This window comes from Penicillium lagena (assembly GCF_028827675.1).
Source record: "Penicillium lagena strain IBT 129212 chromosome Unknown utg000005l_segment0_segment0, whole genome shotgun sequence".
In the NCBI taxonomy this organism is placed as follows: domain Eukaryota; kingdom Fungi; phylum Ascomycota; class Eurotiomycetes; order Eurotiales; family Aspergillaceae; genus Penicillium; species Penicillium lagena.
In genome coordinates, this window is record NW_026623226.1 from 2,993,956 (window position 1) to 3,013,941 (window position 19,986).

The window sequence follows — 19,986 nt, forward strand, 5'->3', positions numbered from 1 at the left end:
TTGTTGGTATTTAATTAGTGGAGCACAAATGTGGCGTCGGCGGGGTGACAATCCCAGGAACAGAAACGAAATCTGGGGGAAACAATAATAACAACCGTAGCATCGGACTATCCCAATTAGGATTCTGACCCGATGAACCTAGTCAGTCTGAGGAGTAGTTAGTCTCATTCTGCCTCTACACGACTAATTGATTCTGTGTTGATCCGATCCGCGGAATGATCGTGTGCCCCAACGGTTTTCTCAGGCCCCGTTCGACTCGGTGCGAACTGTCTCTGTGCGAACACGGCAACAATATCTGCTGGTTGTGCCCGCCGCAGTAAAGAGCAGGATGGATTCCCCTGACGCCACTAGGATCATGGATGTAGGACGGGAGCCGGGGACTCGCTCGCACGATCCGATGTGAGACATGGCAGCCGCTTAGGGCTAGAACGGTGGCGACCGTATTAGAGGGATTTTTCGGTTGCCAAGGTACTTTAGAGGGCCTTAAAGTAGAAGTCACAGGGTCATCACATGGGCATTGTGTTATTTAATTGGGTGGGTTGTCAGCAGTGATCGAGACATTTGGAGGCGTAGGCTCGACTGGCCCAGTCGACACCCTGTCTCAGATGGCCATTAACGATGATTTGCGGAGAAGCAACAAGAATAGTACAGGAGGGAGAATGAGGATCTACAACCCTGCGACAGCTGTAAGTGACTGCAAGCCATTCAGACATCGGGGTCTCGTATCCTCCGGCCGTTCTCAATCTGTCTGAAACAGGAGCGAGCGAATCAATGGGCCGAAAAGGGGGCGAGTTTACTTGACCAGTCCGCCGATGATCCGACTTAAAATGAGCATGTTGCCATGAGATCCCGAGGCATGGGGTATGGTCTACACAGCCTTGCGGAAAATGTTCCTCAAAGACGAGGTCGAGACCCGGCAGACCGAAAACATAAACTCCGGGGACCTCCGCCACTAAAGACCCTAGTATGTAAATACTGCGACCCCGGCTCGACCGCGCGAAGAAAGACTAGATCTGTGCGGCCTCAGGGGGGCCGCTCTGCCAAAAGGAGGAGGGCTTGCAATCTTTCAAACAAGGTCCTTCATTCGTCATTTGGTATCTGTATAATAATGCCCAACGCCGGAAACACGATCCAAACTCCATCGACGCCCGCTCATCCATACTACCTTCTGCACTCACGACAGCAGCTCATCCATATGCGCCCGTTCCTTGACATGGTCCTCGTCTTTGAGAAGGACGGCAAGGACTTCGATGGGCGGGCTGAGGTTCAGCCTATGCGCGCGTCTCCAGCGCTTGAGTCGGGTGATACCAATACAGGGCTAAAATGACGTTAGAATGCTTCTTTTTGCTCGTCCTGTAAAAACATACCCCATATTGGCTGGAAAGGTCAAAATGCCGGAGGATCTGCTCATCTAGGTCGAGACCCTGCTGATGCACTGCATGGCCGGTCAGATTTAGAAGTCCGATTCTGTCTTTGGGGCCGTTACCTCGAGGCGCTTTTCTGTTCTGCTCCTCTTTCTTCCAGTAGCGCTGGAGGTCCTGCTTGCGCAGCTTCAGAGCTCGCTTGTCTTCTTCCGATCGAGGTTCCTGGATCGCTTTGGCGGCCTGCTGTCGTACCGCGAGCTCTGTGACAAGAGGCTGCGACGGCTCGGCTGGAGCCTCGGGGAGTTTCTGGAGCTCGGGGATCGCAGAGGTCGCCTTGACGGAGTCGAGGTTCTTTGCTTTCTGGGCTGCTGTCGTAGGCTTGCTGACGCGGGACTGGGCGCCGAAGGAGAGCGTCCGCTGAGCATCGGGGGCAGATGCCCCGCCACGGCGACGAGGAGGCATGGGGACGTAGAGTAGTGGTGGTGGGAAGTCAGTGTAGTCGAGAGGGGGAGAGAGGTGGTTGGGGAAGAATGGGTGGATCCGGCGATGTCATTCAGAGTTCGCAGGTTGCCCAGTGCAACCGGGAGTTGGTTGCTGACTGGCGGGCACGCCCATGGAACGGGGAAAGGGTCCCTGGGAGAGGTGGATGTTTAAGACGAATTGACTTCATTACGATTCTATCTCGTAGATTTGAATCGTATACAGACACTCGCAGCCCATCTGCCGAGCAAGTACACAGCGGGGGCCGCTCGCATGACATCGTCAGGTCCTGAGCAAACCCTAATTCAGCAGGAACAGAAGTGGCTTCAATTGTATACCTCGAGATCGTAATCGAAGAAGAAGGACCTAAAAGACCAGAGCTATCCTAGAACAAGATCCATGACCTCGATCGATCTCTCTCCCTCACTAGATCTCCCCATACTCCTCCCCCATTAATAATGAGGCTCTCGGGCACATCTCGGCACTCTCCCTATCTTCCCCCACACCAACACCTTTTCGCGAACTTCTACACACCTTCACCACCTCTTCCTCCCTTCCAACACAACACAACACACCATCCCTGCCATCATCCCGCCCCGTTTCAAATCATCTACATCCCGCCTGCCCCGCGTCATCGCCCTTCCTTAGGGCGCGGGCCTCTATGAACCCGAGGGCGTCTGCGCATCTTCCCCACGCCAACACTCCCCGGCGGCTGGTCCATGGTGGCCCGGGAGCAGCGCCGTCATGTCCGCCTTTGTGCGAATCTCCGGCCCACCGAATGGCAATTTTCTAATCGGCTATCCGGGCATCTCGGCAACGATGGTGAGTATTCATGCCTGCAGCCCCTCCGTCATGCTCCCCCTACACTCACTGACCAACACCACCACCAACTAGCCCCGGATCGAAGGCAAAGTTGAGATCCGGCCCAGCGCCGGCATCACCGCGCCCGTCAATGTGTCCCTTGTCACCATCTCCCTCATGCGTAAAGAGACCATTCACCCGCAAGCCGACTCCGTCACCAAAAAGCGTCTGGCCCCCCCACGGAAGGAGACTACCGATATCGTGGGCAAGGAGATGCTGTTGTTTCGATGCCCGGCGGGCCGTGAACACGAGGAGGTCATTTCAATGGATTTGCCCTTCGTGCTGTTCATCCCATTCGGACGGGGTGGGCGCGATGCCTCGCGGCGCGTACCGCCGGCCAGTCTACAACTCCCTAGTCGCACCGCCGAGACAACTTATGAGATGGTGGTCACCGTCCAGCAAGGACAAACGGAGCAAAAGAAATATTCCTTCCCGGTGCCTCTGGCGCGATACGATACCCTCTCGACCTTTGGCATGTATAACCGCCCAGAGTCGGCGGAGCGTGTATCAGACCATTTGGTGACATTGGCCATCTCCCTGCCGCGATGGTCCTATGGCCCACTCGACCCCGTCAGCGTCTATGTGAAATTGTCACCGAACCAGGACTGGATGGGCAAAGCGCGAAAAGTGACCATCAACAAGATCACCATCGGCATTGACGAGGAGATCATATACAACCATGAAGGCGACGAGCCACAACGCAAGGTCAAGACGTTGACCAAGAAAACCGAGAGTATCGGGATCCGACTGCCCCATTCTGGATATTTGACAAATCTGGGCCTGGTGTTCCCCGCCAAGGATCCCCGAGATTCAGACGGGATCTTGCCTCGGAGCAAACCCCAGTTCCCAATGTATGCGGTCAGCGGGTTCACCACCACTGCCAGTCTCTACAAGATCGAGTACTACCTCACAGTGCGGGTGGGTTTTCTTTCTCTATTTTTGATTCTTGAAGAGTCTAGAAACTAACGTATCCACAGGCCCATTTGACCTCCGCACGAGACATTACCATTCGCCAACCGATCGTGGTCTGCCCGCTCGACCACGCCGGATGCAAAGACGAGATGGAGGCCATCGAACAAGCCGCCCGAGATGCTGCCCACGTCAACCCAGACAACCCAATGCTGCCCCTCCCCTCGATCGTGCGCCCCTCCGATCCCAATGCCCTGAGTCACCTCGGGTGTGCCATCGTCGGCAACCAGAAGAAACCGTTGATCGACTGAGTGTACCGGTGTCACGTTTTAACGATTGCATGGATCCCGGAGTTATGTTGCATGGCCAAATGTGTCCTTTTCTTTCTTGGGGTGTTTGGGAGCCGGCGCTGGCTGGCTATGGGCTTCGATACGGGGCAGTGGAGCTGCACGCGAGCGGCCTGGATGAACCCGTGTTGCTTTTCCCCCATCATAACCCCCAGTGTCTGCTGATGTTTGGAGTTCTTTTCTTATAATACCAGTAGTGTGAATCTAGAACCTTGGTGTGTGTACGCGATGTCCCGTGATGTAGAGGGATGGTCATTCTCCCAGCTGTAGAAACCCCATCGCGGTACTCAGCATGTCTGGATCAACAGTCTGTTTTTGTTTTTCGCGCTCGATATCCAGAAGACAGTTCTTGAGGATTTCTAACACCGTCTGGTATTGTCGCGACGACCGGCCGAAGGTGTTCAAGGCGTTCTCGAGACTGTTGTTGATCTACCATGTGTTATAACTGGGGCCAGGGACAGGTAAATGCACACATACTTTGCGCAAAGTCTCGTTGTACGTCGCCGCCTGCTGCGCGTTGGACTCCATGGGGGAGACTGAGTGGGAAGGGGAAGAGGAAGAACTCCGAGTCAGAGTGTGGAGGTGGTGTGATGCGCCTTATCGATAAGCATTTTTTCGACTCCCTTCACCTCAACTCAGTCACCACCTCGTTCACTCAACAAGTTCTCATTTCTAGGCTGCCTACCATGGCTGACGCCGACGAAGATACAACCCGGTCGCCTGCCACCGGCTCAGAACAAATCGAAACCGACCTGTCCGACGAAACACAAGACTTCCGTCTGTTGAACCATCTCAACTTGTACGTGCCTTCAAACTCCAACCACAACCTCCCAGTCCATACTAACCTGCAATCCAGTCTCACCGACACATCCAACGCCAGCCTCCCCCGCCGCGGCGAAAAAGACTTCGAACCAAACCCTACCGAGTTCCAAGCCGATGTCCTCTCCGCCTCGCGCCAGGCCATGCACAATGCGCTCTCGTATCCGCGCATCCACGCACCAAAGAACCAAGTCGTGGCCTTCTATTCGCCAGATGGGCCAATTCCGCCGCCTGCGCACCCAGTGCGCGAGCCATTGGAAACCGTGGATGAAAATATGAAGACGTCGAACTCGGACCCGAAGACACAACCTTCCAGGGTCTCAGAGAAGGGTGTCGGTGTCTCTGCTGAGGCGTGTGTCTGTGTTCCCAGTCCGAAGGGAACATACTTCAAGACTATGGGACAGGCTGATCGGTGGAATCGTATTTGGTTGTTGCCCGAGGAGGCATTGTACATGCTTGAGCGAGGGTCTCTGGATATCAGGTGGCCGCAGGAGTTGACTGGTTTGGTCGACGAACCGTCGATCCCGATGAGTCTGCAGGCGGCATATACGTGCTTCATTGGACGGGGCGGACTCACGCTTGAGAGGTTCTCGGTGTATACCGGACTGAAACGGTTAGGGTATGCGCTCATCAGGGCCCCCGGGTGGGATGATCAGACGGACGACGCCAGCAATGCACAGGAACATGCATTACAATTACATCCGGCGCAACGAGGGCCAGGACTCGGTGGGATCTTCAGTCGTCTTTTCGAATGGATCCACGACCCGCTCTCCACAGCATCCACAGCAAAGGGTCCCGTCGTGGGCTGCGGCATTCATCGCAGCTATGGTGAGTCGACACCCTCCCGTCCAGTATCTGATTATTGTACCTCTAACAAGCTCCCGTCTCAGCTGATGTATACCGCAAACTCGCCATCATCCCCTGGTATGACCCTGTCACCCCACAACCAAATCTCGAACCTGGCGCACCCTTCCGCGTGGTATATCACGTCTACAAACCGTCAACCAGCTACAAAAAAACCGCCCCGCCACCACCGGACTTCAGAATCGCAGTCCTCAGCACACGCGAGCAGACCACGCTCCCGACATTGACGCAGCTCAGCGCGCTCCTCCACTCCACGCCTCTGGTTCCGCCGCACGGAGAGAAAATGGACAGGATGATGTACATGCGTCTGCGGCATGGGTATCGCAATGTCATTCTTGCGGTTGTTGATCAGGGGGTTGTGAGTTATCTCCGCGTTGGGGATGCGGCGTTTGGCAAGGAGAAGCTTTTTGAGAATGTAAAGCTTGTCCCGGGGACGAAGCGGAGTGGGTATTCTGGGAAATCGAAGGGGAGGTGATAATTTTTCAGCGGGAGATTTGGTTCGTATTTTCTGCATTATGGCTGGGAATGGCCGATGGGTACATAGATGATTATTAGCAACGATTAGACAGATTACTTTATACCCAATGATATTATTCATGAATGATTGAATATATTGAATGCATTGTAGCAAATGATTTCAGTGAGAGCTCCCGTTCAGTATTTCAGTTCATAAAGTCGTAAAACAAGCCAAGCCTGTATCTGTTCTCCCTCTCTGTCCTTGCCTTCCCTTCCCCCATTGTGGATATCATCTCACAAGCGGTACATCGCACTCTGACTCCGCGCCCCATCAAAGACACAAGTATTGTCGAGCGGGACATACTGCCGGGTCAAGACCTTCAACGCCTCCTGCGCAACCAGGCCTCCCGTCAACGCAGAGATATTATGCAACTCGCCGCCCTCGGTCCGACGGAGTTCCCATATCGCATCCTCCAGTATATCCTTCTGCTCAGGGGGGACATCAGTGCCCGTCTCTCGAGCAAGAACCTTCAGAATGCGATCTGTGTGTTTCATCCAGAGCTCCTCGTCTTCAATGTTGGGCAAGCGGAGTTGGCCTCCGCCGTTTTGCATCTCGGCTATGGATTGCACTTCACTCACCACCGCGTCGAGGATCTCGAAAGCGATGTAGATCGCGACCAGCCTGTCATCCGAGGCAAATCCTCCTCTGATTGTTCTGATCGTTGCTGCGTCGCAATCCTCCGAGAGCGAGGGAATATGCCGGCCACGCACGACCTTGATATCTGCTGCGTTCTTGCAAAACACCTCAATCTCGCGCTCGGGGATCGGAGGGGTACGCCCTAGCTGTGTCTCTAGCTGTCGAACTGTAGCGGTTACCTCATCAACGTCGCGGCGTGCTTTGGCCTTGTAGATATTTTGTAGCGAGACGTAGTCTGCCGATTGGGCTTTCATATCGGGCAACGTGCCTGGTAGCGGGAGCAAGCCGTTGTTATCACTGTAGAATTTGTGGATAGCGGAGGCGATAATCCAGAAATCAGGCGAGTCGCGTTTTAGTTGCTGGCACTGGTCCATCGCGAAGATCTCACGAATTGAGCTGCGCAGCTCAAAGGGGGAAATGGATTTCATCACTGCCGCCACAGCTTCGTCAAAGTTCTCCTCGCCGCCCTCGGGGGTATTCGTGCGTGCTTGTGAGCGGACGAATTCACGAAACTCCGTCTTTTCCTTGTAGTTGCCTGGAGCTTTGCCGGCATGCGTTTGTTTCCATTGCTCTATGAAATGGAGCAGCAGCAGAATGTACGGTACATGGCCGTGCTGGTGGTCGTCCATGCCGCTTAGATCGCCCAGCGCCGTTCCTGCGGCGATGAGCTCAGCCCATGGGTTGAGCAGACGCAGGTCCTGTGTTGATTCCGGGTCTGGGTGCGTCTCGACAATGGGGAATTCAGCGGGTAGTTGCACAGAAAATGCCGAGTAGAAGCCCACGGAGTGTGTGTACAGCACGGGAATACCGAGGTTCTTTGCTTCCTGGCAGACAGATTGCAGGGTGGAGCGTTTCGTCGGTCCGGAGACGATCACTAGCTTATGCTGGGCGAGGAAGTTGGGATCTTGGAGGAGGTGCGTGATGGGCTGAAACCAGTTAGCTTCATTCCGTCTCCCATCTTGAGAAAGGAAGCTCTTACCTTGGAGTAGGCATACCCTTGCACATCCGGGTTCAACTCCCGCAGCAACCGACACGTTTCTTCGGCGCGGGACTTGCCTAGCGACTCTTCCTCCAAAAAGAAGTTCACGCCCAGGTCCGCCTCTGTCACAGTCGCCGGATCGACGATGGTAAACCCACCGATGCCGGGTAAGACGAGATTCTTGAGTGTTTCGACTCCCGCGACACCTGCCACGCCGGCGGATTGAGGGCCGAACGTGCCGTCTGAGTTGACCAGCAGTACGCGCGAGTCTTCTAGAGCTTGCTGGCCCGTCGCGGCCCAGAGACGGAGCTGGCGGTCGTAGCGGCGCTCTTTGGAGGAGGGGCCTGTGAGGACCGCGGGGAATGCGTCGGCCATCGTGGTGCTGTGTGTTGGGTGTAATGGGGAGAGGAGCAAGAGAGAAAGAGAGACAGAGAGGAATGTAAAAGATCAATTCAAGCAGGGGCTAGTCAGACCATCAATAATTGCCCTGCTGCTTCTCTCTCTTGGTACATCTGCTGTTGTTAGGGACGGAGCTGTGAACACTGCCGGGAGGTTAGGTAAGCGGGATGCGGCTAAATTGGAGAAGGGATCTAACCCGATGTGGTATAATTTAGTCTAGTATACTGCGGACATTTACTGATAGAAATATCGTGCAATGTTAACTAATCTTGCTAGGCTAGATCATCCCACAAACATAGATGCGCACTTTGGAGAGAACACGGTTTCGGAACTGCCTTGCTGACCATCTTCGCGTCACGGCTCATGAGTAATTGCTGACACCATTCGAGCATTGCTACAATCTTGCTCGTCACCGATCTCAAGTGTTGGCGCCTTCTGCCATCGGCGTTTTCCTTTTTCGGCAGAGTCGGCAAAATCTCAGTTCCTCGCCGCTGATGGGATCCTGGCAGAATGCTCCACGTTTCTCGAATTTCATTCCACTGAGGGTGCCCCTCAGCTCTTGGAGGAGATCAGCTGCAAACTCGGGATACTCTCGGGTTTCCCCCACAAACTTGTGATTGTCGTATCGAAGATATCCCTCAATCGATGCTGCAGCTAACACGCAACGCACTGGGTGTCCATCAGGCAGATAAGTTGCCGACTCGATGTGCCGAGACGTGAGACAATGAGTGTTTGTATCGTCATCTCTTGCCCCCACTCCGTGCGTGGACCAGGATTGGCGCAAAGAATTTCTTTGATACGCTGGGCCATCTGAGACTCCATTCCGCTAATGCTGCACATGTCTGCAAGGCTCGCAAATTCGATGATGGCCGAGATCTGGAGGTCTGGATCTTTCACACCGAATTTGACCCGCCCTAGGTATAGCCATTGGAGAAGTGCTTCGAAGCTTTGCACTGAGACCACGTCCTTAACCTCTTCCAGGATTGCTGTCTGCTGTTCTCCTTCTTGGAACTTTCCCTCAAACATTGCCGAGAAATATGAAGACCGACTGCAGAGGAGATCCTTTGAAACAGTGTATTCGCAGGGCGCAGACTCGATTCGGATCTTGACTTGAGGGCCGCTGAAAAGTGGAAGGACACTAAACGAAGAGTGTTAGTCATGAGGGATTATGTGAATCGCAGGTCCACATACGATCTTGCAAACTCCACGGAGGTTGCTTCAAATATGTTTTCCATGTCCTTTGGTGGTGGGAATGTGATGATAGCGGAAAATATGGGACGGAGGGTCGGAAGAGTGTGTCGTCATGAGAAGAACCCTCAGGGCCAGGAAGTGCCAGCAATATCGGTGCGAGTGGGGAAGAAGAGATGTCTGATGGAGAGGTGGAGGAGGCGAGATGGGTGGAAGAAGGAAGAAAGGAAGGAAGGAAGAAAGCTGTGAAGAAAGGAAAGAGCTGACGGGGTCATGTGCCTGGTCGCCGATGGCAAGCAAAGCCTTGAAACAAACGTGGTGGGAAAATGAGTGAGGCTCTTTGCTCGTTTGCCCTCTGCGCTTGTCATCTAACTGGTAGCTCGGCCTGACTTACTTTTTGGTTATGCCAACTTCAGCAATAATTCCTCTGGGTGGTGGGAGGGTGTGTATCACAGTTCCGAGCTTCCCTGCTCTTTGGCACCACCTGGCACGACTATGGAGGACCGGGCATGCCTTTCGAGGGGGCTCTTTCCGTTTCATCAACTCCAGTTCATGGGTTGCCTCGGATGGGATGGACCGCTTATAGTCCCAATGGTTCTGTGAAGCTGATGGCTGTTCATGGAACTTCGTCGCAACTGGTGCCTGTGAGCCAATTGGCGGCTGAGTGTGTTGGCATTCCAGAAACATATGACTGAAAGTGGTTGATTATTGTCGAGTGAAGAGATATATACTTCCCGTATGCGCACTCGAGCGGGCCTCCCATTGGCGAATGGCGCCCTGATCCATCCGCTCCCTCGGTCTGTGCGGCCACCGTCTGGGTCGAATCTGAATCTTCTGGTCAGTGGGAGAGATGCTCCAATTGTAAGAACCAGGAGACTATTATCACAGTCGGCCATACAATATTAATCGCTAATTCAAAAAAAGACCCTGTAGTATGCTGAGTCTACTTGGTACACTGGCACCGTACTAAGCACACGCCAATCCTCTCCTCCCTCCACATCTCATCTTCACCCATGGTCCTCTTCCTCCGGTGCTCGCGCGCTTGTCTCCGATTTTCTCCTGTTCCTTTTTCTCCTCTTCCTCTCCCCTTTCGTCAACCCCACACATCCTTCCCTCTTGCCCCCTTCACCCGCCTCTCTTCCACCAACACCGCCATGAGTGTCGAAGAATCCAAGCGCGCCGCCGCCAAAGTCGCCGTCGCAAACCACTACCCCAAGGACGCCAAGTGGGTAGGCATCGGCAGCGGCACCACCATCGTCTACGTCGTCGAGGCTATCAAGGCCGCCGGCCTGGACACCTCGCAGACCCGCTACGTGCCCACGGGCTACCAGTCGCGCCAGCTGATCATCAACGCGGGGCTGACGGCCGTCGAGTTCGATGCCATCCCCGCCGGCACGGTCCTGGATGTGGCCTTTGACGGTGCCGATGAGGTGGACGATGAGTTGAACTGTATCAAGGGCGGCGGCGCTTGCTTGTTCCAGGAGAAGATTGTGGCCATGCAGGCGAAGCAGTTTATCTGTGTGGCGGGTATGTACACCCTCCCACCAAGGAAGAAGAAACAGCCTGAACTAACCCCCGTCCTATCGCATCAGACTCCCGCAAACTCCAGCCCCGTCTCTTGTCCAACTGGAAAACCGTCCCCATCGAAGTCGCCCCGATCGCCGCGTACCGCGTGCTCCGTAAACTTGCAGCCCTCGGCAGCACCAATGCCACCATCCGCACCAACGTCTCGTCGAAGGAGGGCCCACTCAAGACAGACCAGGACTTTTTCATCATTGACGCCCCCTTCTCGCCCCTCCTCACCGAGGCCGACGTCGCGGCTGGCAAGGACGGGTCCGGTACTGCTGGTGTCTGGGAGGTGAAGGAGCTCGCGCGCCAGATCAAGGAGATTTCCGGCGTGCTCGAGGTCGGTATCTTTTCGGGTTTAACGGGTCCCCAGGCTCAGGCTGCCGGTGGCATTGGCGGCCAGCGGCCTGTGGCGGCCTACTTTGGTATGCCGGATGGAACGGTGTCGGTTCGCAAGGCGGCTGCTTGAGTGAGTGGCCGACTATCGGGATGCAGTAACGTATATAAGACTAGATGATACCAAGATTGTTTGTTAGACACGGTTAAAAATACACGGTGTGCGTAGTTACGAATGGCTCGGAGAGGTAGATGCAGCTTTTCTTATATTATTTTTAAGACTGGCATCAAAGAAATCCACTGTCCCTTTTCTGTTCTATTTCACGCCTTTACCCTTGGCCTCGGTCTCTCCCAGCTCGCGCACAAAGATCTTCACGACTCCCTCCGGCACATCGTCCTTGCCATCCTCGAATCCAGGACTGACACCAATAGCCAGATACTTGCCATTGCCACTGAACGCAACTGCAGCGACGCTGGACGAGTACTTCTGGTACTGTCGGATGCGGCGCTTGGAGATACCATCCCACAGGGCGACAACGCCGTCCCCGCCGCCGGACGCAAAGGTTCCAAACACGGGGTGGAAAGCGAGCGCGTTGACTGGATACACGACGTCGACATTATCCTCGGCCGTCTGGCGATGACACTTAAAAGCGTACTTCCGAGCCTGCGACTCGGGCGACGGATCGAACCACTCAACCGCCACACGGCCCTCGATGCTGGATGAGGCGTACCCGGCGTCGTCCGGCATGCACGCAACACAGCGCGTCATGAACTTGAGACTGCTCTCGCGACGCTGCCACGGCTCCACCTCGACTCGGTTGTTGTCTGCTGTGCCGTCTGCTTGCGCTGACAGCACGGCCAGGGCCTTCAGATCGTAGATGTGCAGGGCGCGTGACGCCATGGCGACCACCAGCTTCGTTGCGGTGAGGGACAGCGAGAATGGTTTCGAGGGGAGGGGAATGGTGGCCGGCAGGGAGTCGGGGTTTGTGCCGGTGTCTGGCCGGTGGATGTGCAGTGTCGAGTCCCAGGAGCCGGAGATGATGATGTTGTGCTCACGGCTGTAGACGACGCTGCGCACGCCTGCTTCGTGGCTGCTGAGCACCGTCTGTGTTGATGTATTCACATCAATCCTAGCGAGTCAGCTATGCTGTCCCCTTAACATGAGGAGAGAGACTTACTTCCGCACATCCCAGTCCAATCCAGCGGTATAGATCTCGTTCTCGGTCTCGCCAAAACAAACGTCCAGCACGGGTGCTTGGTGCTCAAACTTCTGAAGCAGCTTCCCCTCACCCACGGCACCGTTCTCATCGCGCAAATCATACAGATATACGTTCTTATCCCATGAGGACACCACGATCCGCGTGGAGTCGGGGTCAGGCGAGAACTTCAAGGCGGAGATGGCGTCTGTTGGCGGCGACGCCACGGTGAATTGATCTAGATAGCAGTTAGACGTGATATTATATCACCAAAAACACAGAAAAAGAGACTCACTGGACGACATGTCGCGCGCAACCTGGTGGTAAAGGAAGAATCCCGATCCTCCGTCGTTAGGCGCATTTTCTGCCATTTTCCACCGCCATCTATCTCATTCCCCGCGATATCGATAAGAGAAAAAGTTGACGTCCCCATCTCTCTCATAGTCACCAGCATCGCTCAAAATGCCCTTCGCCCAGCTGGTCATTGGCCCCCCGGGCGCCGGGAAGTCCACCTACTGCAATGGCATGCACCAGTTCTTGGGCGCCATCGGCCGCAAATGCTCTATCGTCAACCTGGACCCCGCCAACGACAAGACCTCGTACCCGTGTGCGCTGGACGTGCGCGATTTGGTGACGCTGGAGGAGATTATGGATCAGGATAAGCTGGGCCCGAACGGGGCGACGCTGTATGCGCTTGAGGAGCTAGAGGAGAACTTTGAGTGGCTTGAGGAGGGATTGAAAGAGCTGGGGGGTATGTTGGGATCTCTCACCCCCCAAAAAGCATGGAGCTGACGAGCAATTTAGAGGATTATGTCCTATTTGACTGCCCTGGCCAAGTCGAGCTCTTCACGCACCACCCCTCCCTGCGGAATATCTTCTTTCGAATCCAGAAAATGGGGTTTCGCGTTAGTATCTCCGTCGACATCGAAGATACCAGCAACTAACTCGCAACAGCTAATCGTCATCCACCTGGTTGACTCCTACACCCTCACCCTCCCCTCAATGTACATCTCCGCCCTCCTGCTATCTCTCCGAACAATGCTACAACTCGACCTACCCCATCTTAACGTCCTCACCAAAATTGACAACCTCTCCAACTACGCCCCCTCCCCTTCAACCTCGATTTTTACACCGAAGTCCAAGACCTGAATTACCTATTACCATACCTAGAAGCCGAGTCCCCGCGCCTATCACATGATAAGTTCGGAGCGCTGAATTCCGCGATCGTGGAATTAGTCCAGGAGTTCGCGCTCGTTGCTTTCGAGACGCTAGCCGTCGAGGATAAGAAGAGTATGATGAATTTGCTACAAGCGATTGATCGCGCCTCTGGGTATGCGTTTGGACCGGCGGAGGGTGCGAATGATACGGTCTGGCAGGTTGCTGTTCGCGAGGGATTGGGGAGTATGGATGTCAGGGATGTGCAGGAGCGATGGATTGAGTCGAAGGATGAATATGATGAGATTGAGCGGAGGGAATTGGAAGAGGAGGCGAGGGCGAGAGACGCTGCTAGCCGGGCCACGGAGGGGGATTTTGACGGTGAGGATGATGGTGAGGACGAGATGGATGATTGGAAGGGCCCGCTGCCGGATAGCGGAGTGAAAGTCCAGCGCAAGTCATGACCTCTTGCGAATGGATGGAGTGTATTGTATTTTACATAGATAAATCATAAAAGGGTATCTCATCTTAATCAGCACCGAAGCTCAATCCTCATCATCACCAATCATCCCATCCTCACTCTCGTCCATAATATCCACATCAACCCCGACAGGACCAGCAGAGACTTTCCCAATTGCACCACCAACAAGCTCGCCCAGAACATCTCTCTCCTCCAACCCCCTAACACGCACAATCTCCCTTCTCGCGCGCCGGATAGCCTCCTCCTCTGCCTTGCGCATGGTCCCGGAGACCCGGAGCACCCGAAAGACGCAGGCCCGTTTCCCGCCTGATCGCTTATCTGGTTGTTCGTATTGATCTGGGACATGCGACATGTATGTGAGGGCCGTCCAGACGAGTCGGAAGGAAGCGCGCGGACAGCGGATGATTGCGGTTGAGGTTGCGGGGGAGAGGTATTTTACTAATTCGTTCCGGCATCATCAGTATATATACTTCTCGTACGAATGAGAGAAGAAGAAAGGAAGAATAGGAACTCACCATTGATTCCCCCTGCGTTCGCACCGCCCAGTTTGCCCACCCCCCAATCCCCGAAAAGAGCAGATACTTCCTCCCTCACCATCTTCGCCAACAGGCCCGGTGTCAGGGTGTCTGGAGTAGGAGAGTGGATGGATAATTGTGGAGAGGCGGATTTGGTGTTATTAGGTCTTGCTGATGGGTCTGGGTAGAGGATGTCGAGGAGGAGGTAGCGGTTCTTTAGACGGACCATGATCAGGATTTGGCTTTAGAGATCGCGCGTGTTGGTGGTCGGTTGCGTGATCGTGGGGGATCTATGGAGGGGAGGAATTCATTCAGCCGTGGAAAGGAGGATGATGCAGTCTAGGTATCCCAGGAAGCGTGCGTTGAGTGGATGGTAGATTGGACACTCGGAGCGAAAAAGATGAGGCTTGAGCCCAGGTGCGCGATAAGCGATAAAGGATCTACTCTCCCCAGCGAGGAACTACTTACTCTACACACTTTGTTTCTCATATGCAACACTTCATTAGTCCAGAGTCTAGTCATCTAAACAAATTAAATCAAATACCGTAGTCGGGTTGCCATTTTATGTCGCCCAACCCGGGCCATTCACTCAATCAATGCCACCTCGGGCGCAGATACAAAGGAAAACCGTTAGAAAAAGTAACAAGAGAACTCCACCGTCCCTCCTAACAGGAACGGACCATATGCCACCAGCGGACGGCGCGCTGCAAATCACACGACGAAAAATCACATATCGACCTCCACACGGCCCTCGGCACCACCCTTCTGCAGGGTGGGCAGCAGGTACGTGATGTCGTCCCACGGGTGCCGGTACAGACCGGTGCGCAGGCGCTTCTGGTCCAGGTAGTGGGCAATCAGACCGATGCTGCGGCCCAGGACGAACAGACCGTTCAGCACGCCCATGCGCATGTAGTCCTCGACCTCCTCCGCAGAGAAAGCGCCGCAGTTGCGGAGCAGGTCGATGAAGCAGACAGCCACGCAGCCGTCGACGTTGAGAATCAGGTTGTCCTTCTTGGAGGTGGTCACCGTCTCGACGGCAATGGCGTAGTCGAGCAGCTTGGTGCTGGGGAAGTGCTTCTTGGCGAACTCCTTGACCAGCTCGACACGCAGGTCGGGGTTGTTGCGCGACTTGACCTTGTGGCCGATACCGGGGATCAGCTTGTTCTCCTTGCGCATGATATCCACAAAGTCGCGGGGGCTCAGCCCCTTGTCGAAGGCCTTGGCGAACTCCTCGGCGGCACCGTCCAGCGCGCCACCGAAGCGCGAACCGATCGTCAGCAGACCAGACACCAGGGCGCTGATCAGGTCCTTGCCGGCACGGGTGGTGATGATGGTGTTCATGGCACCGGACACGGCGGGACCGTGGTCGGCCGTCAGCATCAGAACCATCTCCAGGAACTTGCTGGCGTAGCGGGGCAGGCGGCGGCGGAACCACAGCAGCGACATGACACCACCGATGCCAATGTCCTCCCGGAAGACATCGGAGATGGGCATACCAGCGTACAGCAGCTCCTGGCCACGGTCATCGGAGATGGTGGAGATGAAAGCAGCGGGCTTGCGGACGAGACCCAGCTCCTGGGCCCACGAGTAGTCGATGGGGATCTTGGGCACCACGGGCTCGGGAGCGGGCTTGATGGAGCCCTTCTTGAGCTCGGCGTCGTACACCTGCTTGACCAGCGCAGGCATATCCTCGAAGGTGTCGGGGACGTGAATGCCAGCCTCGCGCATGGCCTTGTTCTTGTAGACAGCGGTCTCCAGCTGAGAGTTGGCCGAGGCACCGGCGTGGCCGAACTGAACCTCGGTCTTGAACATGCTGGCGCAGGTTCCAATGGCCCAGGCCACAATGGGCTTGGTGATGATGCCGTTCTTGACGGCCTCGATCACACGGTACTCCTCCACACCGCCGACCTCACCGAGCATCATCAGGATCTTGCAATCGGGCTCGTTCTGGAAGCGGAGCAGGTGATCAATGAAGGTGGTGCCGGGGTAACGGTCACCACCAATGGCAACACCCTCGTACACACCGTCGGTGGTCTGTGAGATGATGTTGTTCAACTCGTTGGACATACCACCGGACTTGGAGACGTAGCCGACGGAACCCTTGCGGTACAGCTTGGAGGCAACGATGTTGTCCATCATACCACCAGTGTTACCGATCTTGTACGCACCGGGCTTGATCCCACCGACGGTGGCGGGGCCAATGATGGTGATACCCTTCTCCTTCGCAGCCACCATGATCTCACGAGCACGACGCTCGGGAACACCCTCCGCAATGATGGCAATTGACCGGATCTGGGGGTTCTCCATCAGCTCCATGGTGGAGCTGTAGACGGACCGGGACGAGGCGAAGTTGACGACGGTGTCGACGTCCGGGTGCTTGGCCATGGCCTTCTCCACATCCTGGTAGACGGGCAGGAGCGTCTCGCTAGTACCCCAGTACATCTTGCTGACGAACTGGCCACCGAAGGTGTAGATGATTCCGGCCACGGAGGGAGTGGTACGCTTGCAGATGAAGTCGAAGTCGAGCATGCCCTGCACAGCGCGGGGTTGCATACCGCTGGAGGAGCTGGTCAATTCTGGTCCTATGACACCTGGCGGGCACACTTACTAGACGAAGCATCGTGTCTTGTTGTGGAACAGGGCGTGGTTGAGGGGAGAGAGGACTCGGCTCGGGGGGTTGAAGCGAGTGATGTTGTCGTTGGCCGACTGTATGCCGTTGGCGGCGGGCGCAAGAGAGGAAGGCATGATGATCTGGGGCGGGTGAGGAACGAACAGACGGAATTGCAGGGAGAGAGAAAGATACCTATTTGTTGCAACACCACGCTGAAAGAAGTAATTGAGGAAGAACAGAAGGAGGGGGGAAGGAAAGAAAGGAGGAAGGGAGTTCTAAGCAAGAGAAAAATGCGAGGCAAGGACTGGCAGGTACACAGTACAGCTTGTCCTGCACTAAGCCCAACGTTTGGGGTGCCCCACCGCCGGGTCCGGTCGATACGCCCGGGATGGCAACGACGCAGCGGTGTACTATAGCGATCATCGAGTCGATAGATGATGATGCCATGAAAAAAGGTATGATCTGGTCTGCTCTGATCTTCCTTGTATGACCAGACCGTCACTGCCTCGAGGTCCTTTCTCAGAGAACTCCCCTGTATTCGCCTGTCTGCCCCTGGGGGTCCCCGTGCTGGACTGAACCCAGGCGTGGCCATCACCGGTGGAGCTGGGTCCCAACCCCCCACATCCGGCGATCCTTCGTTTTTTTCCTCAACAGCCCAGGGCTACGCCGTACCTTCCAGCACTGCTCTCGCCCATTCCCATCCTGCCCCTGGCCTCTTTTTTCTTTTCTTCTCCCGCCCTCTCTTCCCTCCCCCATCCTCCCATTCTTTTTCCTCCCCTCCATCCACCACAATCGTCCACCACACATCATGTCCGCCAAGTCCATCCACGAGGCCGACGGCAAGGCCATCCTCAACTACCACCTCACGCGCGCCCCCGTCATCAAGCCGACCCCTCTGCCTACCCCCTCCACACACAACCCGCCCGCTCGTCTGGCCTCGCTCTACTTCCCGGACGACAAGGCCGTCAAGGATGTCCTCGACCAGGCCGAGGTCACCTACCCGTGGCTGCTCACCCCCGGCTCCAAGTTCGTCGCCAAGCCCGATCAATTGATCAAGCGTCGTGGCAAGAGCGGTCTGCTGGCCCTGAACAAGACCTGGGCGGAGGCCCGCGAGTGGGTGGAGGCCCGTGCCGCCAAGGACGTCACGGTCGAGGGTGTCGTGGGTGTGCTACGCACTTTCCTCGTGGAGCCTTTTGTGCCGCATCCCGACGGCACGGAGTACTATGTCTGCATCAACTCCGTCCGTGAGGGTGATTGGATTCTGTTCACCCACGAGGGCGGTGTTGATGTCGGTGATGTCGATGCCAAGGCTGAGAAGCTCCTGATCCCCGTCAACCTGAAGAACTTCCCCTCCAACGAGGAGATTGCCTCCACCCTGCTGAGCAAAGTTCCCAAGGGGGTCCACAATGTCCTGGTGGACTTCATCTCCCGCCTGTACGCCGTCTATGTCGACTGCCAGTTCACCTACTTGGAGATCAACCCTCTGGTCGTCATCCCCAATGCGGACGCGACCTCTGCCGAGGTTCACTTCCTCGACCTGGCGGCCAAGATCGACCAGACCGCTGAGTTCGAGTGCGGCACCAAGTGGGCGGTGGCCCGCAGCCCCGCCGCCCTGGGCCTGCCCACCCTGTCTACCGGCGATGGCAAGGTCAACATTGACGCTGGTCCGCCAATGGAGTTCCCCGCCCCCTTCGGCCGTGAGCTGAGCAAGGAGGAGAAGTTCATCTCCGAGATGGACGCCAAGACCGGTGCTTCCCTGAAGCTGACCGTCCTCAACGCCAACGGCCGGGTGTGGACCCTCGTTGCTGGTGGTGGTGCTTCCGTCGTCTACGCCGACGCCATTGCCTCCGCTGGCTTCGTCAGCGAGCTAGCCAACTACGGCGAGTACTCCGGTGCTCCCACCGAGACCCAGACCTACAACTACGCCAAGACCGTGCTGGACCTGATGCTGCGTGCGCCCATGCACCCCGAGGGCAAAGTTCTGTTCATCGGTGGTGGTATTGCCAACTTCACCAACGTGGCCAGCACCTTCAAGGGTGTGATCCGGGCCCTGCGCGAGGTCGCCCCGGTTCTCAACGAACACAAGGTGCAGATCTGGGTCCGCCGCGCCGGCCCCAACTACCAGGAGGGTCTGAAGAACATCAAGTCCGTGGGTGCCGAGCTGGGCCTGAACATGCACGTGTTCGGCCCCGAGATGCACGTCAGTGGCATTGTGCCGCTGGCTCTGCAGGGCAAGAAGACCGACATCAAGGAGTTCGGCGAGGCATAAACGGATTTTGTTGTTTCTTTCTAATGTTCTCTCTTATGTTTTGTTTTCTGCAGCGTCCAATCCGTTGCATGGGTTTGTGGTATAATGCATGGCATGAATGATTTGCGGGATGGATCTTCCCGTGCTGGTCTGGTCGAGGGTCTGGCGTTTGTTTCCACACCCTAAGCCGACGTACATGATTGATTAGAGTTTGACCGTCAAGGGAATTTAGACTGAGTCCCTCGGATAATAAATCGATACATCTATCTCACAGTGGTGTTCCTTTCTCATGTTGGTGTCAAGTGTAGAAAAAATAAAAACAGTGCCCTAAGGATGACAGTACCATACGGGATATATTACCAGGAACAAGCTCCAGGCTCCACCAGAGCTCCTGAAGAAACCCCCCTCCCCCGGATTAGCCGGCGATCCAGATCAGATCAGATCTTCAGGCACGATGGCAGATAAGGTCGGGACCGTGCTGGACAGGGCCAGAAGGGGTGGGTGGCATTGCCGAG

At 55.7% G+C, this 19,986-nt stretch overlaps 12 protein-coding genes across 12 annotated transcripts; 5 read left to right on the top strand and 7 right to left on the bottom strand.

Moving 5' to 3' along the window:
- Positions 1–1,174: 1,174 nt before the first annotated feature.
- Positions 1,175–1,826, bottom strand: N7510_007945 (putative DNA polymerase delta subunit 4; the record flags this gene model as incomplete). Its single annotated transcript, XM_056979870.1, has 3 exons — positions 1,175–1,318; positions 1,368–1,435; positions 1,487–1,826. The coding sequence occupies 3 exons, from the start codon at positions 1,824–1,826 to the stop codon at positions 1,175–1,177; spliced, it is 552 nt and encodes a 183-aa protein (XP_056832913.1).
- Positions 1,827–2,588: 762 nt separating this feature from the next.
- On the top strand, positions 2,589–3,925 carry N7510_007946 (arrestin C-terminal domain-containing protein; the record flags this gene model as incomplete). The annotated part of the gene is made up of 3 exons (XM_056979871.1): positions 2,589–2,666; positions 2,739–3,623; positions 3,683–3,925. 3 exons carry the CDS (start codon positions 2,589–2,591, stop codon positions 3,923–3,925), a joined length of 1,206 nt encoding a protein of 401 aa, XP_056832914.1.
- A 288-nt stretch (positions 3,926–4,213) lies between these two features.
- Positions 4,214–4,489, bottom strand: N7510_007947 (uncharacterized protein; the record flags this gene model as incomplete). Its single annotated transcript, XM_056979872.1, has 2 exons — positions 4,214–4,390; positions 4,439–4,489. 2 exons carry the CDS (start codon positions 4,487–4,489, stop codon positions 4,214–4,216), a joined length of 228 nt encoding a protein of 75 aa, XP_056832915.1.
- A 158-nt stretch (positions 4,490–4,647) lies between these two features.
- N7510_007948 (tRNA-splicing endonuclease subunit SEN54 family protein) lies at positions 4,648–6,119 on the top strand (the record flags this gene model as incomplete). Its single annotated transcript, XM_056979873.1, has 2 exons — positions 4,648–5,608; positions 5,659–6,119. 2 exons carry the CDS (start codon positions 4,648–4,650, stop codon positions 6,117–6,119), a joined length of 1,422 nt encoding a protein of 473 aa, XP_056832916.1.
- Positions 6,120–6,394: 275 nt separating this feature from the next.
- N7510_007949 (NEDD8-activating enzyme E1 regulatory subunit) lies at positions 6,395–8,151 on the bottom strand (the record flags this gene model as incomplete). The annotated part of the gene is made up of 2 exons (XM_056979874.1): positions 6,395–7,723; positions 7,777–8,151. 2 exons carry the CDS (start codon positions 8,149–8,151, stop codon positions 6,395–6,397), a joined length of 1,704 nt encoding a protein of 567 aa, XP_056832917.1.
- A 678-nt stretch (positions 8,152–8,829) lies between these two features.
- N7510_007950 (uncharacterized protein) lies at positions 8,830–9,410 on the bottom strand (the record flags this gene model as incomplete). Its single annotated transcript, XM_056979875.1, has 2 exons — positions 8,830–9,313; positions 9,367–9,410. 2 exons carry the CDS (start codon positions 9,408–9,410, stop codon positions 8,830–8,832), a joined length of 528 nt encoding a protein of 175 aa, XP_056832918.1.
- A 1,107-nt stretch (positions 9,411–10,517) lies between these two features.
- Positions 10,518–11,398, top strand: N7510_007951 (ribose-5-phosphate isomerase RKI1; the record flags this gene model as incomplete). Its single annotated transcript, XM_056979876.1, has 2 exons — positions 10,518–10,883; positions 10,973–11,398. 2 exons carry the CDS (start codon positions 10,518–10,520, stop codon positions 11,396–11,398), a joined length of 792 nt encoding a protein of 263 aa, XP_056832919.1.
- Positions 11,399–11,581: 183 nt separating this feature from the next.
- On the bottom strand, positions 11,582–12,832 carry N7510_007952 (WD40 repeat domain-containing protein; the record flags this gene model as incomplete). Its single annotated transcript, XM_056979877.1, has 3 exons — positions 11,582–12,395; positions 12,444–12,699; positions 12,757–12,832. 3 exons carry the CDS (start codon positions 12,830–12,832, stop codon positions 11,582–11,584), a joined length of 1,146 nt encoding a protein of 381 aa, XP_056832920.1.
- A 91-nt stretch (positions 12,833–12,923) lies between these two features.
- On the top strand, positions 12,924–14,080 carry N7510_007953 (GTPase GPN2; the record flags this gene model as incomplete). Its single annotated transcript, XM_056979878.1, has 4 exons — positions 12,924–13,212; positions 13,266–13,366; positions 13,416–13,529; positions 13,664–14,080. 4 exons carry the CDS (start codon positions 12,924–12,926, stop codon positions 14,078–14,080), a joined length of 921 nt encoding a protein of 306 aa, XP_056832921.1.
- An 81-nt stretch (positions 14,081–14,161) lies between these two features.
- N7510_007954 (Rpp14/Pop5 family protein) lies at positions 14,162–14,841 on the bottom strand (the record flags this gene model as incomplete). Its single annotated transcript, XM_056979879.1, has 2 exons — positions 14,162–14,535; positions 14,613–14,841. The coding sequence occupies 2 exons, from the start codon at positions 14,839–14,841 to the stop codon at positions 14,162–14,164; spliced, it is 603 nt and encodes a 200-aa protein (XP_056832922.1).
- Positions 14,842–15,338: 497 nt separating this feature from the next.
- On the bottom strand, positions 15,339–17,357 carry N7510_007955 (uncharacterized protein; the record flags this gene model as incomplete). The annotated part of the gene is made up of 2 exons (XM_056979880.1): positions 15,339–17,169; positions 17,221–17,357. 2 exons carry the CDS (start codon positions 17,355–17,357, stop codon positions 15,339–15,341), a joined length of 1,968 nt encoding a protein of 655 aa, XP_056832923.1.
- Positions 17,358–18,031: 674 nt separating this feature from the next.
- On the top strand, positions 18,032–19,492 carry aclA (putative ATP citrate lyase subunit (Acl); the record flags this gene model as incomplete). The annotated part of the gene is made up of 1 exon (XM_056979881.1): positions 18,032–19,492. One exon carries the CDS (start codon positions 18,032–18,034, stop codon positions 19,490–19,492), a length of 1,461 nt encoding a protein of 486 aa, XP_056832924.1.
- Between the last annotated feature and the right edge of the window lie 494 nt (positions 19,493–19,986).